At 41.6% G+C, this 14,882-nt stretch overlaps 1 protein-coding gene across 11 annotated transcripts in view; it reads right to left on the reverse strand.

Annotated features, from left to right (window-relative positions):
• Window positions 1-2,234: 2,234 nt before the first annotated feature.
• The window catches only part of LOC113028221 (calcium/calmodulin-dependent protein kinase type II subunit gamma), a 43,539-nt gene continuing 30,891 nt past the window's right edge, over window positions 2,235-14,882 (reverse strand). For 4 of the 11 annotated variants that reach the window (XM_026178316.1, XM_026178313.1, XM_026178314.1 and 1 more), the window contains 8 exons: window positions 13,246-13,290; window positions 13,044-13,098; window positions 12,757-12,837; window positions 10,048-10,188; window positions 7,619-7,694; window positions 7,416-7,510; window positions 5,972-6,208; window positions 2,235-4,824 (listed from right to left, as the gene is read on the reverse strand). In XM_026178316.1, the coding sequence (XP_026034101.1) occupies window positions 5,976-6,208; window positions 7,416-7,510; window positions 7,619-7,694; window positions 10,048-10,188; window positions 12,757-12,837; window positions 13,044-13,098; window positions 13,246-13,290 (726 nt within the window). In that variant the 3' untranslated portion in view covers window positions 2,235-4,824; window positions 5,972-5,975. The remainder of the gene's footprint in view (window positions 4,825-5,971; window positions 6,209-7,415; window positions 7,511-7,618; window positions 7,695-10,047; window positions 10,189-12,756; window positions 12,838-13,043; window positions 13,099-13,245; window positions 13,291-14,882) is intronic. The other 7 variants (XM_026178320.1, XM_026178318.1, XM_026178321.1 and 4 more) reach the window with 4 other exon arrangements.

A 14,882-nucleotide genomic window follows, 5' to 3' on the forward strand; every position in this document is an offset into this window, starting at 1 on the left:
CGAAATGGGTGGAGCGGGTTTGTGGACTGGATACCGGCACGCCTCGATGGCAAATGTGTGATTTTATATGATGTTTTTTAAGTAGTTACAAGCATTTTGCAGGATCACCTTGCCACAAAAGCTGAGCATGATTGAAAAGACTTTTACAAACTCTGAGATGAAAGAATGAAAGACGGGGAAAAGTCCTTTCCGACCTCAAAGTCAAAAGTAATTTACATTCAGGAGACTTGTTCTGGCTTTTCTCCCAATTTCATAGGCACTAAAAAGTCAGAGGTCAGAGAGAGCTAACAAGACACATTCCCTCCAGAGTTCCTCCCTTTCTGTGTCTTTGATAAAGTAACTATAAGTGTGGAAGTTAACCAACTGCAGAGCTCTTCTCATTAATCACACAGAAAGCAAAGGAACCGGGGGGAGCTGTCCTACATCCCAGATTCACACACACACAAGCCAGACCCTTAAAATAACCGGGACCATCATAAATAACAGCAAAAAACCTTTTTAAATGAAGCTGAATCATTACTCAACACTTCAGTGTTCGGCTCAAATAAGACCACTGGAAAACGGTAAAGGCTGAAGTGGTGAGAAGGGAAGCTGCACTATCTGTTGAGCAGCGATTGCTTTAGTCTGTATGTATGTTAATGGCCTGCAGGCTTTGCAGTGTTACTCGGGGCTTAATCTGAATTCGTGATGCGATGACAGTCCTGCACAGAGGGCAAATATTATGCCAGCTGTTGTTGCTCAGTGCATCCTGCCAACCAGTGACACACAACCTACTGCCAGTTTGTTTAACTCTGCTCTAATCAAAATCTTCCTCCTGCAGCAAGCCAGTGTCTCCTTGCTTAACATCGCCTGGGACAAACTAGTATCCTTCCTAAAATTCCCCAAAAGCGAGTATGGGAGCAGAGATTTTCAGCATAGCTAATCAATGTTGCAGTGTTACATAATCTGCAAAGTGTGTTACATCTCTATTAGCGCCAAATTTGGTGATTTCAGGACAAGTATGAGCGACCATGGTGACAGAAAGCACACTGGGTAAACAAAGGGTTTTTGGCAGGTTCCTCTGTCTGGGAATGGATGGAGTGCAAGCGATGGATACCTTTCTACTAAGATTTTTTTCTTTTTAAGAGAAAGGACAAAAATGTTTCCATATGACAGTGGCTTTCATGAGGTTAAAAAAAAAATAGCAACAAAAAAGAATCTAAGTTGAATTGAATGAAAAACAGGTCAACAGCATAGCATTATTATCCTCTGGGGCCCACTGGGGCCAATGCAAACCAACGCATTTTAGCACATTACACCTGGTCAAGACAACCTGCTGAAGTCCAAACTGACCATCAGAAAGGAAAAGAAAGGATTTAAGTGGTCTACCCTGATCTGCACACAACCATCTTTAGGTTTACAAATAACAGTCTGATTAAAAAAAGAAACTATTCAGTGTGTGGCAACTCTCTTGGTGAAAATACCTGTTGATCTCAGAGGCGAATGGCCAGATTAGACACAAACCACTCATTCCAACTGTTGTACGCAGAGGAGTGTCTCTGGACGTACAACACATCAAACGTTTATTAAAGCACATGGGCTACAGCAGCAAAGATCACACCAGCTGCCAGTCGTGTCAGCTAAAACAAAACAGGAAGCTGAGGCTACAAGTTGTACTGAATTGCCAAAATTGGGCAATATAAGACTGATCTGTGCAGTCTGAAAAGTCTCTTCGGCTGTAATACTTGAATGGTAGGGTCAGAATTTGGTGTAAAAATTGGATCCATCCTAATTTGTACTTATAGTTCAGGCTGGTGTTGGTGTAGTGTGCAGTTTGGCACACTTTTGGGGGCTTTAATACCAATTAAGCATTGTTTAAATACCGAAGATTACCCCACGTCCATCCCTTTGACCTCAGTGTTGCCTTATTCTGATGGCTGCTTCCAGCAGGATAACATGTCATGTCAGAAAGCTTTGATCATATCAAACTGACTTCTTGAACATGACAGCGAGTTCACTGTACTCAAGCCTCCAGTCACCAGAATCGTCATAGATGTGCAGCAGCTGTGTGATGCTGTCATGTCAATATGGACCAAAATCTAAGAGGAATGTTTGCCACAAAGGACAGGAATCCATCTGTACTAACGTGGTGTACTTAATAAAGCGACAGATGAGTGCATCGTATTGACATCGGCTTGTGTTGAAGCACTCGGTGAAAGTCCTCGCGACAATAAATGACTCTAAAGACAAACCAGTGCTGAAATAGTATTTTTATTAAATACTTTCAAGATCCAAGTTTGAAGAATAACAAAGCTATGATGAAGACCAACTAACACTCAGACAAACACTTGATAGTCGTCAATTCATGGTTGTATTTCATTGTACATCATGATCATGCAAAAAAACTCCAGCATCCATGTGAAGGCTGGGGAGAAAGCGCAGCCCAATATTATATCATTACAACGCAGGGAAAACATCGAGGGCCTCATACCAAGCTACGGCTCCTGAATCTATTTTTTTTCTTTAAATTTTGCTTTTTTTTCAAATATTTTTCATGTCACCTATTAAACATTCTGGATGGAGGAAATTCATATTTCAAAAGATGCAAATATCATATATTAACACTAGCTCCATCCGTATTCCGGTAGGTACATGGTAGAAATGTGTAACTGAAACATGCATATAACTAGGTCTTCCCGCTCTGCTTCGTGACATGTGTAGGTCCCAAAAACCTGCACGCCCACACCAGAACTTTCTCAAAACTCCTCCCGACTGAGCAGGCACGATTTAAAACCACCAAGGGTAGATTAGATAAATAAATAATTTAGTCCTGATCAATATCTATCATTTCATTTCGTCTTTACTGCTTCCCTCTTTTCCCCCTTTTTTTTTTTTTTTAAATTCCTGTGTGCGAGGGACAGTGCAGAACTCCAGCTTGGCAGATCGGCAAATTACCAAAACGACAAAGTTAACAGCAACAACAACGAAAGAACTCAAACCAGTAACACGGAAACAACAGAGAGAGAGAGAGAGAGAGGTACAAATAAACATCTCAAGAGCAGAGTCTGAACACAGAGGGAGGGGGAGGCGGGCACCTTGCAGGTTGGGGGGTGGGGACGGTTTCGGATACAACTGTCGCACATGGATGGAGACGATTAAGCAGCACGGCGAGGGCGGCGCCGATGGTTGCAGCAGCGGTGTGGATATGTTACACAGTTTAAAAACACCACCAGGCGTGCGCGTGTGCATAATATGATATGAAAAGATGGCTCACAGCATTGTGGGATCAGGACTAACGACACTATTATGAAGGTCTTCATATCTAAATATGCATCTATTAGGCTGAATTTAGGGGGAGGGGTGCTCAAACTACTTTTCAACCTGTTATTTTTCTTTTATTTTTATTCCCCGTCTCGAAAAAAAAAAAAAAAAAACCCAAACAAAAAACAGTCGTACGGCCATGGATCTAAAGCTGGTAGCCTACACAAGCGTGTGTATTCATGTTTGTCGTGATCGGTTGGAGAATTTAAATTACAGGGGAAAACAAAACCCAACAACAAATGTTGCTCCTAATCTACTCGGGGAGGTCACAGAGGTCATGGGGTGATTCCCACTGCCCAAGTGCACAGGATGAGTGTCTCTTAGATACATGTACATATATTACACTTTTCTACATATATCTATACATACACTGTATTTACACAGTGATTATAAACAAACCAGGGCCTTGCAGAAAGCAGAGAAACAGCGTGGGAGGGAAGGTTAAAAAAGAAACTGGTTAAAAGAGAGAAGAGAGGCGGGAAGGGATTAATGAGGGAGAGGTGGCAGCAGCAGCCCACTCTCTCCCTCCACTGCATATAGACATAACAGAACCTGCTAGCAGCTAAGGTTAGCTTTAAATTTGCACAATAAAAATCCCTCATTTTTAAAAATCAAAAAACAACAAAAACTCAGCTGCTTTAAAAAGGAGCCAGAAAACATAATGAAGCGAAAAGGCTCCGGTTATTCACAGGAACGCAAAAGGGATCAGGACGCTAAAAATGCAACAGAACACATACCACCCCCCCACCCCCACAATAACACAGTTTCCGTTCTGGTGAAAAAACAAACAAACAAACAAACAAACTAATAATTAAACAAGCACACAAACACATAAAAAGCCTAAAGTTCTACACTTTGGTGCGTCATGTTTTTGATATCAAGTTTCTCTGGTCATCGACTGTCTGACTGAGCCAACCTGATTTGTTTTTCCCTCTTAAATTCAGTGGGGGAAATAACAAACTAAAAATCTCCCTACATCTTAACAGCAACAGTCCAGGTAGTGAGCAGTTTCTACCCAGTAATCCCTAATGTGACCAAAATCTCAGCTGCTAACTTGACACTCCTCCCTGTTCCTCCGTTATTAGATAGTGAATATAAATGCTTGGTTGGGTTTTGGTGGTTTTTCTGGTACATCTAGTCATAATTTACACAGTATATTCATAACTCATACTCATAAACTGTCACAAGTTCAACTGTAAATTCTCTGCTCCCCCAGGACGTCTCATCTCGCGCGGGCAGAAAAAAGATGGCTGCCAGGGGAGGGACAGAGGGCAAAGACGCGCCCTCCAATCAGGCGCCAGATGCATGCATCATCCCATGGGGGCGGAGTCTTGTGTTCAGCCAGCCCCCAGCAGGTCAAAGGAGGGACAGGATTGGTTGGTATCGTGGAGAGGGATGCGATCTCGCCCGGCCGGGCTCCTGGCACTAGCCAATCCACGCAGAGGACGGACCTCTTAAACACGCTCGCTGAAAAAACACTGCCCCCCAAAACACACACTCCAGTAGACTGGAGGCTCAGGACCACTGGGAGGGGAGGGGAGAGGAGAGAGGATAGGTTGGTACCACAGCTGGAATCATCAGAATGTAAACAGTTCCAAGAATAGTTTGAGTTTATTGCTGGTTCTTATTTTTGTTGTTTCACTAAGTTTGTGTTTTTCTTACAACATCACAGTCAGTGCTGCTCCAGGACTATGACTGAAATGAACCAATCACATTTTTGCAACCTAGGGATGGCAGGTGTGTCTTCAACGCTTTCTGCCAGAAAGGCTTTTCTTTAACTTAAGTTCTTACTCCTGTCAAAGCATCTGATTTACTGATAACCATCTTCGGCTAAATCTAACCCAGATTTCTCTTCTTTTTGCTTAAATTTGCCATTTTGGTGGCGCAGCAGTTATCACTGTTGCCTCACAGCAGACAGTCCTGTGTTTGGACCTTGATAGGGCCCTTTAGCGTGGAGTTAGACTGGAGGCTTGTGCTACTTTGTGCTAGTTTTCTCCAGGAGCTTCAGCTTTTCCTGTCACTGCCCATCTGTGGCCAGATTCTTGATCTCAAGAGTTTGGCCACAGATGGGCAGGAAAATGGCCACAGATAACGGTTGATGATTAAAAAAATAAAAATTCGAATAATAGTCCAACAAGCCCTTCCATCATCCATCATCATCACTTCCTTTTTTCCTATCTTCCTTCCCAATTCTTCCCAAAACTTCATTTCTACCTTCTTTTCATCTTTCATCCCTATCAGTTTTCCTTCTTTCCTTCCCTTCTAACCTTTTCTCCTTTCCTTCCATCCCATAACACCAAACCAAGCCTTATTTAAGCCAGTTGAAATAGTCCATGAAGCACCATTAATTTGAAGTTGAGGAAACAACACCAACCTGGTGATATCAGATACACTAAATAAAGTCACATTAGGGAAAAACAATACAAGATTAAAATGATCAAGGGTCCAGGGGTAGTTTTAGGGGGCATTTTTGGTCTGCCTGCAGCAGAGATTCCCAGCTGGATGTGACTAATGGGATGTCTCAACATTACTAAAAATGTTAAAAAATATATATATTTTAAATATTTAAAACTGTCTCCTGTGGACTATTTAGACTTTTCTGTAACTGATCATGTTTAACCCAGTAATGCAGAAACAAAAAAAAACTCTTGTGAGGACTAAGGATGTGTACCTGATCACTGTAGTGGTGCAGCAGGCGCTCCAGAGCAGTGGAAGTGGACGTTAAGCCACTTGCCATCGCGGCGATGCCACACTCTGGTCTCCTCTGATTGGCTGGAACGGGGGCGGCCGGTGGAATCCACGAACTGTGTGAGCCGGATGTAGGCGATGCACGCGGCGTCCTCGCCGATCAGGTGCACGTGTGGGTTGAGCAGGGTGGTATGCACGGGCTTGCTGTTTTTGCTCAACACTGCACAAAGTAGAAGATATGTCCATGGTCAGCAGCGACCTCCAAGCATGACAAATGAGCTGCAGTTCCTTCAATCCATAATCGGGTCGTACCTGAAGTTTCCTCACGTTAAAAGGTGAAACAACCATATTTAAGCCTGGCATAAATATGGTTTACGTAAACTGTAAATATTAAGGGCTTGGCTCACTGAAACTATTCAAGTCACTTCAGTGGACCTCTCGTCTTTTTATGTTACAGAATGCCATTTATGTGTATGTCAGTTTTCTGTGTTGATGTGATGCAACAGTCCATGAATGCACCATGCTAACAAGGCTTAGCCCTTCACCTTCTCACGCATACATGATTTCAGTGTGGCTGTGTTCATATTTCACTTACAGTCTATGGATCACAGCCCTCACTGGATACAGAGACACCACAGGATTAACTCACACTGACGGCCAAGCAAAGATACTCTTTGACTCTTTGACATTCACTGGGAACAATTCAGCTATTACTGGAAGAACATCTCGTCCCATAAACTGTGCAGTTAGCAGACTTGCCAGCTTTACCTGTAGGAGCCTACAGTGTACCTCACTACATGCTTTAATGCCTGGTACTAATACTGTATAGTGTATTCTTCTGTTATTTGTTTGTTTGCTTGATTTAAAAAAAAAGAAAGAAAAAAAAAAAGGCTGAAATGTGTTGGTCAAGTAATACTACAAGAGTTGTCGTAGCTTTGAATTCTTGAGATCATTGTTCTTTTTTTTAAATGCACTTTTATTTAGAATTTATTTTTTCATATTTAAATCCTTAAAATAAATATTTTAAAAACACAATCACAACCATTTTTGACAGATACTCGTCTTAACTAAGGGCTGAACACTAGTTCAGGCTGTGGATTGACAGAAAAATGAGGGACAGGATGTGTACCATCATCACGGTTACATTTTCCTGCTTAAATCAGGAATCTTGACCTTCAAAATTCAACAATTTCCCTTTTATTTATTGGACATAATTCTGTTTACAACTAACTTGAAAGAGCCACCAAAGCTGTATGAGCGGAGCTTATTTTCTTTAAATAATGAAATGATGATGAGTTGCAGTTATAAATATTCCAATAGTGGAGTTTATCCACACTGCCAACTATTCTTGCTATTTCCTAACTTGCCTGGTATTTCAAACCCCTTAAAATAAACGGTATATTATGCAAGTAAAGAAGAAGACTCACAGTTTTCAAAGTAGAATTTGTGAAAGTCCATGCCCTCCACCAGGTTTCCCAGAGCCTCTGGTTCGAAAGAGGTGAGTCCAGGATCGCAAATCCTCCTGAACATGAAAAAAACGAAAACAAGATGAGCCTGTTACCAAATTGCACTCGTTTTCACTCACAGAAAGCATCTGCTGCTTTTCACTTTTACACACAGTTGTACTCACGTGTAGGCATCGAAATCTCCATTGTTGATTGCTTCAATCAGCTGCTCCGTAATCTTGATGATCTCCTGTTTACGAGCTGCAGACAGAACAAGAGACAGAAAGAGGCAAACAGATGGCAGCTGGTGAGATGCCAGTTGGAAGGTGAGACAATAACAGTGTGGTGGGTTTCTGCACAATGACATTTTGTCTCATCGCTTCAGCTCCTGCCTTCCTTCACGCGCTCTTCCTCTGTGGCTACGGCTCAAGTCCCCTCTTTAACCTGGTCGCCCGGATCCAAAAGCTGCCTCGTCACCGGAGCTCGACCCCCATCGCTGTCTCTCGCTCAGCTTCTCGCCTTTGCTACGACACAACAACTGACTGAACACGACTCTCCGCTGTGAGCACACACTGCCAACCAAACAGAAGCAACAACTCTGCTAGTAGAGATCACAGCCTTCCTCACTCGAGGCCCACTTAGCTTTCTCCTGCTATGACCAACTGTTAGATGCACAAGTGAGCAAACTTGCCAGACTTTGATGGTTTTATTCCCTCAGCTATTCCATGAACTGATTAACAGTATCAGTCTGATCAACTTCAATCCCTTTCCTCTTTAAGTTTCTTTATATGTTCTTAGTTAACATCTGTTCCACACCAAACAAGCCATGAACCTACAAGTTTACCATTTATTTATGCTAGTTGCTATTCAGTGTAAAGTGCCTCACACACTTTTAAAGTAACAGTAAAACCAAATGAAGAGATTACACGTGGTACAACCCTCCTCTCCACAAAATCAATCAAGCGATATTTTCTTGTAGTCAACAAATTCTATGAAAAACACTAAAACCAGCAATAAACCGAGAGCACTGCATTTTATTCTGTGCCTTAAGAGCTCTACTGATTTCTAAACACATCAGTGAACCACACTGATGGGCCAGACGACATGCTTGGTTATTAAAATCAGCATGAGCGCTACAGCTTATCTTGACTCACGTAGTTGTTAAGTTGTTCCTTCTACTTTTAAGATGAAAAGCAGAAACAATACAGACACTCCAATGAAGTTTTATTTCATTACTCGGAGCACTTAAACAAATATCAACGGTTTCTAGTAAATAATTGCTAAACATCCTTTCACCTGCATTGTCAGGATTACTGCTACTATACAGTATTACAGTATTATCTAGGTCATTTTATGTTAGTAGTTCATAAAAACTGTGTTGCATGCCCCACTTCAGGGAAAAAAAAAAATTCACACCTCAAAAACCACAATTTCTGTTACTAATGATGTAAAAAGTGAAATAAAGATCAGCATGACAGACACTTGGGAAATTCACATTTATTTTTGCTGTGAAAATTAAAATCATATTCATTCATTCATCTTATTCATTTTCCATGTTTTTCTCATCTATGGTGCACCCACATAATTTGAAAATCACTGCCATATCTAATGGCTGCCTATTACGATTTCAGGGATTATTACTAAGAAATTGTAGTTTAATAATACAAGTTGCTATAAAAGTTCTTGCCATCTACTACTGGTGTAAATTATCTGGCATGTTTCTATACATGTGACGTTAAAGACAGCTTTCTGACGCGATTCACTGAATTAAGGGGGCATTAATGTCTTTTTTTCCCCCACCTGACAAGTTGTATCATTACTTCAATAATAAGGCATGAACACACCTTTAATCACACACACCATCTGGCTGCCTGAAATACTCAGAAGGGCAACAAAACCAGAATAACCTCTTTTTCTTTCAGCTGCTCCCTTTAGGCGTCACCACAGCAGATTAACTGCCTCCATCTCACACTATGGTTAAAGTTAAACCAGCTCTCTGCTTGTATTCCTTCACTACATCCATGAAACCCCCTGCAGCTTCCTCTTTACCTTCTTCCTTCCATTCTCCAATATAGCCACCATCACTCTTCTGCACATGCCCAATCCATTTCAGGCTCGCCTCTCTAACTTCATTTCCAAACAGCTCATCCCGAGCGTTCTCATTTCTAATCCTGTCCATTCTAGTCACTCGCAATGAAAATCTTAGCATATTCAGCTCTGCCTCCTCTCTTTTTGTTAGCGTCACCCTCTCCAAGCCACACATTATAGCAGGTCTCACTATCAACTTTGGAAATCTTCTCTTTTAGTCTTGCTGTCATCGTTTTGTTGCAAATCAGGCTTTACTTCGGATTTTTGATCTGGGTGTTTAAGCTCATCGGCCTTCACTACTTCAACATGGAACTTAAATCAAGACAAGTTAACTGTAAAGAAGCAAAACTGGCGACCAGACAATTTATTTAGAACCAGCTTTAAAAAATAAATAAATAAATAAATAAATACTCAAAAAAAACCCACTAACACACTCAAGGAATGCAGAGTTTCAGCGAGCAGCAGGTAACAGTGAGGCGCTGGCAGGGAAAACCGAGTTAGTCAGTTAGTGCGGATGTGTTCTTACTCTGCTTAGTGTTGCTTTTAGCAGCGACAGTGTTGCTCCCTAGTGGAGCGGCAGGTATGGATGACTGTGAGAGTTCAGACTCGGGGTAGGAGCTGTTGCCTGTGCTGTTCCATGCAATGCGCTTTACGTCATGCGGTGGAACTGAAACACACAAGGGGTGGTCAACAAACAAAAACATGTGGATGGACAACAGACAAAAATGACAGAAATATGATCATTTACACATAACGCGCACACATTTAGCTCATGCAGGGAAAAAAAGGTTGATGAAGGTGATGTGGGTTAGTACATTTGGTAGAATAAGAAAGAAACAGCTAACATTGCGTTTATGACAGACATGCAGATGGGTGACATGAGGACAGGGTGGTAGCTGGAAGCCAGATCAGTGCCGCTCTGATCGTGATGCTGTGCGATGTGGAAGTCAGTTAAATGCCTGCTCTGCTCACATCTACTCTACTCATAACGCTAATACACATTAACATTAAGCCTCCTCTGATGAACTGGAGCACTGAGCAAAGAGACGATCGAAGCCATTGTTTGTTATTTGCTCAAGTTATGCCTGTGGGGAAACTTAGCATGTTCAGGAAGGAAGGCAGGAGTGGAAAATGCACACAGGAAAGAAGTTAGAAGAGGAGGAGGAGGAGGAAGGGAGAGGGGGAGAGATTAGATTGTACTTTAGTGCAAGTTTGCCTTGCAAAAGCAGGAGGATGAAGAGAAGAGGTCAACAGACTAGAGGAAAGATGATAGAGAAAATTTGATTGGTGAAGAATGGTGTATTAAGAGAAATGGAAAAGAAATTAGAAGATAAAAATACACACACACAAAAAAAAAAAAAAAAAAAAGAGTACAGGAAGACTGAGAAAGTGTGAGGACGTGACGCTCTATGGCGTGCAAGGTTCCATTGAAGTCAGACAGGCTGCAAGGTCTGTGAGACTGGGCGACTACTTTAGGACGATCAGCCGCAAGGTAAGCAAGACTTCCTCCAGATGGAGCCGTCACATTAGGAGGACAAGGGGATAGATGTAGCCATCACCAAAAAAGAAACGCACACTCTCACACACACACCCACACACACTCTCACACACACACCCACACACACACCCACACACACACACACACACACACACACACACACACACACACACACACACACAGGTTTCAGGGTTCCCACAGTGGCCCCGATGACAATAAAAATCTGTGTTTTTGAAATGACTTTCCACTATTAGAGTTAACATGAGAAGAAAAGAAACATAAGACAAGGTCTGTTATTTTTTAAAAGTTTGATCAGAGCACAGTGATGTTAAAGGGGACCGTGATGCTTTTCCTCATTTTCTGTCTGTTACAATAGTGGATGCTCATGTTAAACAAAGTGTCATATAGCCAGAATAAATTATACGTTTTTTCCTACTCTTGGTTCTAGATGATATCAAAAACATAATTAAAACGGTCGTCTGATGCACCCGTCCCCACCGTCCACTGTTCAAAACCTTCTGTTTGCAAGGGGCAGCCAATCAGAAAGAAGTTAGCGTAAAGAAGGGGGGTTGAAATGAACTATTGATCACACAAAACAACATTAGTAGAGTCAAAGCATTAAAAACAAGATCGTGTTAAAGGAGCATAACAGGTTCCCCTTAAAGTGTCCATTAGAAGAAGTTACACAAGATCTGTGTTGCCTTGCTCTCACACAGCGAGCAAGAATGGAGAGCAGGAAGTGTGTCAGCAGTCAGTGTGCTTAAAAAAACCCAAACAAATAGCATGTTTGTCATAACTGCTGAAAGATTATTCCAGTTTATTACAACTTAATTTCAATAAGACTGCATATAAACTAACTGCTCATATCTGGAAATGCAGTGGCACTGTTGAGGTGAAATCCAATAGGCCAAAAACACAATTGACCGATTACCCAAGATGTAAAGCAGTGACTTAGTGATTTGGTGGTTTTCGAAGAGAACATGATGCTGATCGTGTGGTCACAGTCAGAAGACTTCGCTTGAAGCACTTATAATCTGCCCGTTTACTGTTTTTAAAATGACTGAAGCAGTTTGGGATCATCTTGACAGAGTAGAGCAAAAGGGAGGAAAACTCTTTTGTGCATTTGTGGGTACGGTGAATGAAAGATTAATTAATTATTAATTATCTGAATACTGAAACGTCTCAATGGAAACCTGAGTCCAAGAAATAGTTTTGCTACTGGGGAAATAAAGATTTGTCATTTAATTCAATGACTTGTTTCTACTGGAATCTGTCATTTGTCAATGTGCAGCAAATGCTACTGAAAATAATAGTTTTCAGAGCAAGGTAGTGCTGTCGTGTCCCCATGATCCTGTTGAAAAACTGATTATTTAAGCCGTGTTACACAGCATTAATTGGAAAGCCGTTGCTACAAGATGGCCAAATGGTGTCGTTATGCTAAAACTACCAAACTAAGATAAAAAATGCAATAAACTGGAATTAACCTACAGAAATTTGTAAAAGCCAAACAAAGGTGAATCATTTCAAAAATCTAAAACCAGTGGGAACCCTAAAAGAAAAAAAAAAAAAAAAAAAGCTTGGTGGATCAGAGTGAGGGTGGGGGCTCAGAGATGTAAGACGTTATTTTTGGTGACTACAGAAAGCCAGGGTGGGAGTGAGGGAGGGGGGTTGGGGGGGGGTGTTATGTCCTGGCCAGAGGCGCCCGTATAGCTTTCCGGTTGCCATGGATAAACTTACTGGCAGGTGAGCTTTGAGGTGAGGGCAGAAGTGGGGGCATCTCCTCTGTAGCGCTGCCCTGACTCAGCGCCGTACTGTCCGCTAGAACACACATACAAAACGCAGCCAGACACACAATAAATACACACATACACACACAACAGACACAGTCAAAAGTGTGACAGACACGCGTCGTATCTCAGCACACCTGCCAGTCAGTACAGTCCAAAAATAAATAAATAAAAAAAACTCACTAAATGGGAGACAGAAAGAGAGAACAGGATAAAGGGAATAAAACACTGGAGTACCTTTCCTACCTTTCATTTCCTCCTCGTCGTTGGTGGCATTGCTTTCTGTTGATCCCTGAGATGCAGAGGAAAGAGACAGACACATGCTGAAATCAAACGCTGCCAGGATCCGGCAGGATCGAGCCCATCAGGTGCGTGTGATGCTCTGCGTCGGGCTTTCAGACAGAAATAAAAACAACAAAACACAAAACATACATCTCACCTTGACGCCATCGGGAGCATTGTGCACCACTGTGCTCTGAGATTCCTGCGATACAGAACAAAACAGTTAGTCCAAAATATTGTCCTCAAAGAGTGCCTCTCAACTGGATTTAAAGTGGGCCCCTTTATCTTTTACCTCAGCCAAAACTTAAACATCTTCACAACAGCTAGTGGATCCAAAACTTTCAAGAGTGCCCGTGGCAATGGAGAGGAGACACTTATTTTGGGCTGTAACTAATGAATGTCTCGTCTATAAAACGCCAGAAAAGAGTTTGTAATTTCCCCAAACGCTAGTCACACACTAACATCTTCAGATGTTTGTTTGGTCTAAACACAGAGATGCTCTCAGAGAAGACGAAACACAGGGGAATCATTTGCTGAGAGCTCACTCAATCAATTAATAGCCTCATCATTTCTGGTCTGTTATCATTTATCAGATTTTACTGGAACTACACCGAGATAATGAGAGCATACAGCGTTATTGTTTTACAAAACACAGTTAGGAGAATTAAATGCATTAGCTGCAGTTTTCTGTTTTATGTGTGAAAGTATCATAAATATTACTTTGAAAAAAAAAAAAAAAAGACACAGATTCTGTTAGCTTTTAAATAACCTCAAAACAGACACCTGATACTTGACCCGAGACTTCACAGAGCAAAGAAAATGTGGCCACAGTCCCACAAGCACTGGGTCAAAGAGTTAACGTCCCATTTTAAACTGGAACAGTTTAAATACAACGCCCGAGGCTGCACCCAGAAGTACCACGAGATCTGGCAACTGTTTCTGTCCCATTTCAGGACGGAGCTTCTTTCCTTTCACCACACAGTCCGTCCTTCTGTTTGTTTTCAATTCTGCTCATATAACCAATAAATGCATAAATTACTTTACGGAAGGAGTTTTGTACTTTTGAGTCCTGAGTGCGAATCCATAAATAAAAAGCTTAACTATTATTACTCAGTTTAAAATATTTAAAAAATACATAATTACAAACCCTCGAGAATGAGAAGCTGCTCAGATTTTGCTCAGTTAAACGGGTAATATTTCATGATAATTGCTGCAGGTTAACAGTAGGTTGATTGGCTCCGTGTAGTTTTACCGTGTATGCATTACATAACTGGGGAACTGCTCTTTGAGCTGATCATCAGTTTCTCTATTAGACGGTTTTTTAAACATAATATTTGTGTCTTTGGGGACCTGTACCTCCAGTTGAGAAGCACTACCAAACCAACCCGACAGTGTTATCCAACCACAACACTACAAGATGTAATTTAATGCATGCTAGTAAAAGCTTCTCAAAACCACAGCATGCTAGTGCTGGATTGGAGCACAATGGTCAAGTTTTTCACTACAATGAGGATGTCAATGGGGATGTTATGGATGGTGCGAGGTTAGAATGACAAAGAACAGCTGGCTAAAATATGTAATGACAAAGAAAGATGTTAGGATGGGAAAAAGATAAGAAAGTAGCCGATTGAGGATTATATAGAGATATAAACATGGGGGCCATTACATAGGACTGAATTGTACTCTGATATTAACAGGTGGAGGTCTCCAAACGGGGTCTCGACAACTTTACGAGCTGCCACTTTAGGTGCACACAGTCCTGCAAACAAGGTCATGCTCCTGTGGCTGACAGGG

The sequence above is a fragment of the Astatotilapia calliptera genome, chromosome 8, assembly GCF_900246225.1.
Source record: "Astatotilapia calliptera chromosome 8, fAstCal1.2, whole genome shotgun sequence".
In the NCBI taxonomy this organism is placed as follows: domain Eukaryota; kingdom Metazoa; phylum Chordata; class Actinopteri; order Cichliformes; family Cichlidae; genus Astatotilapia; species Astatotilapia calliptera.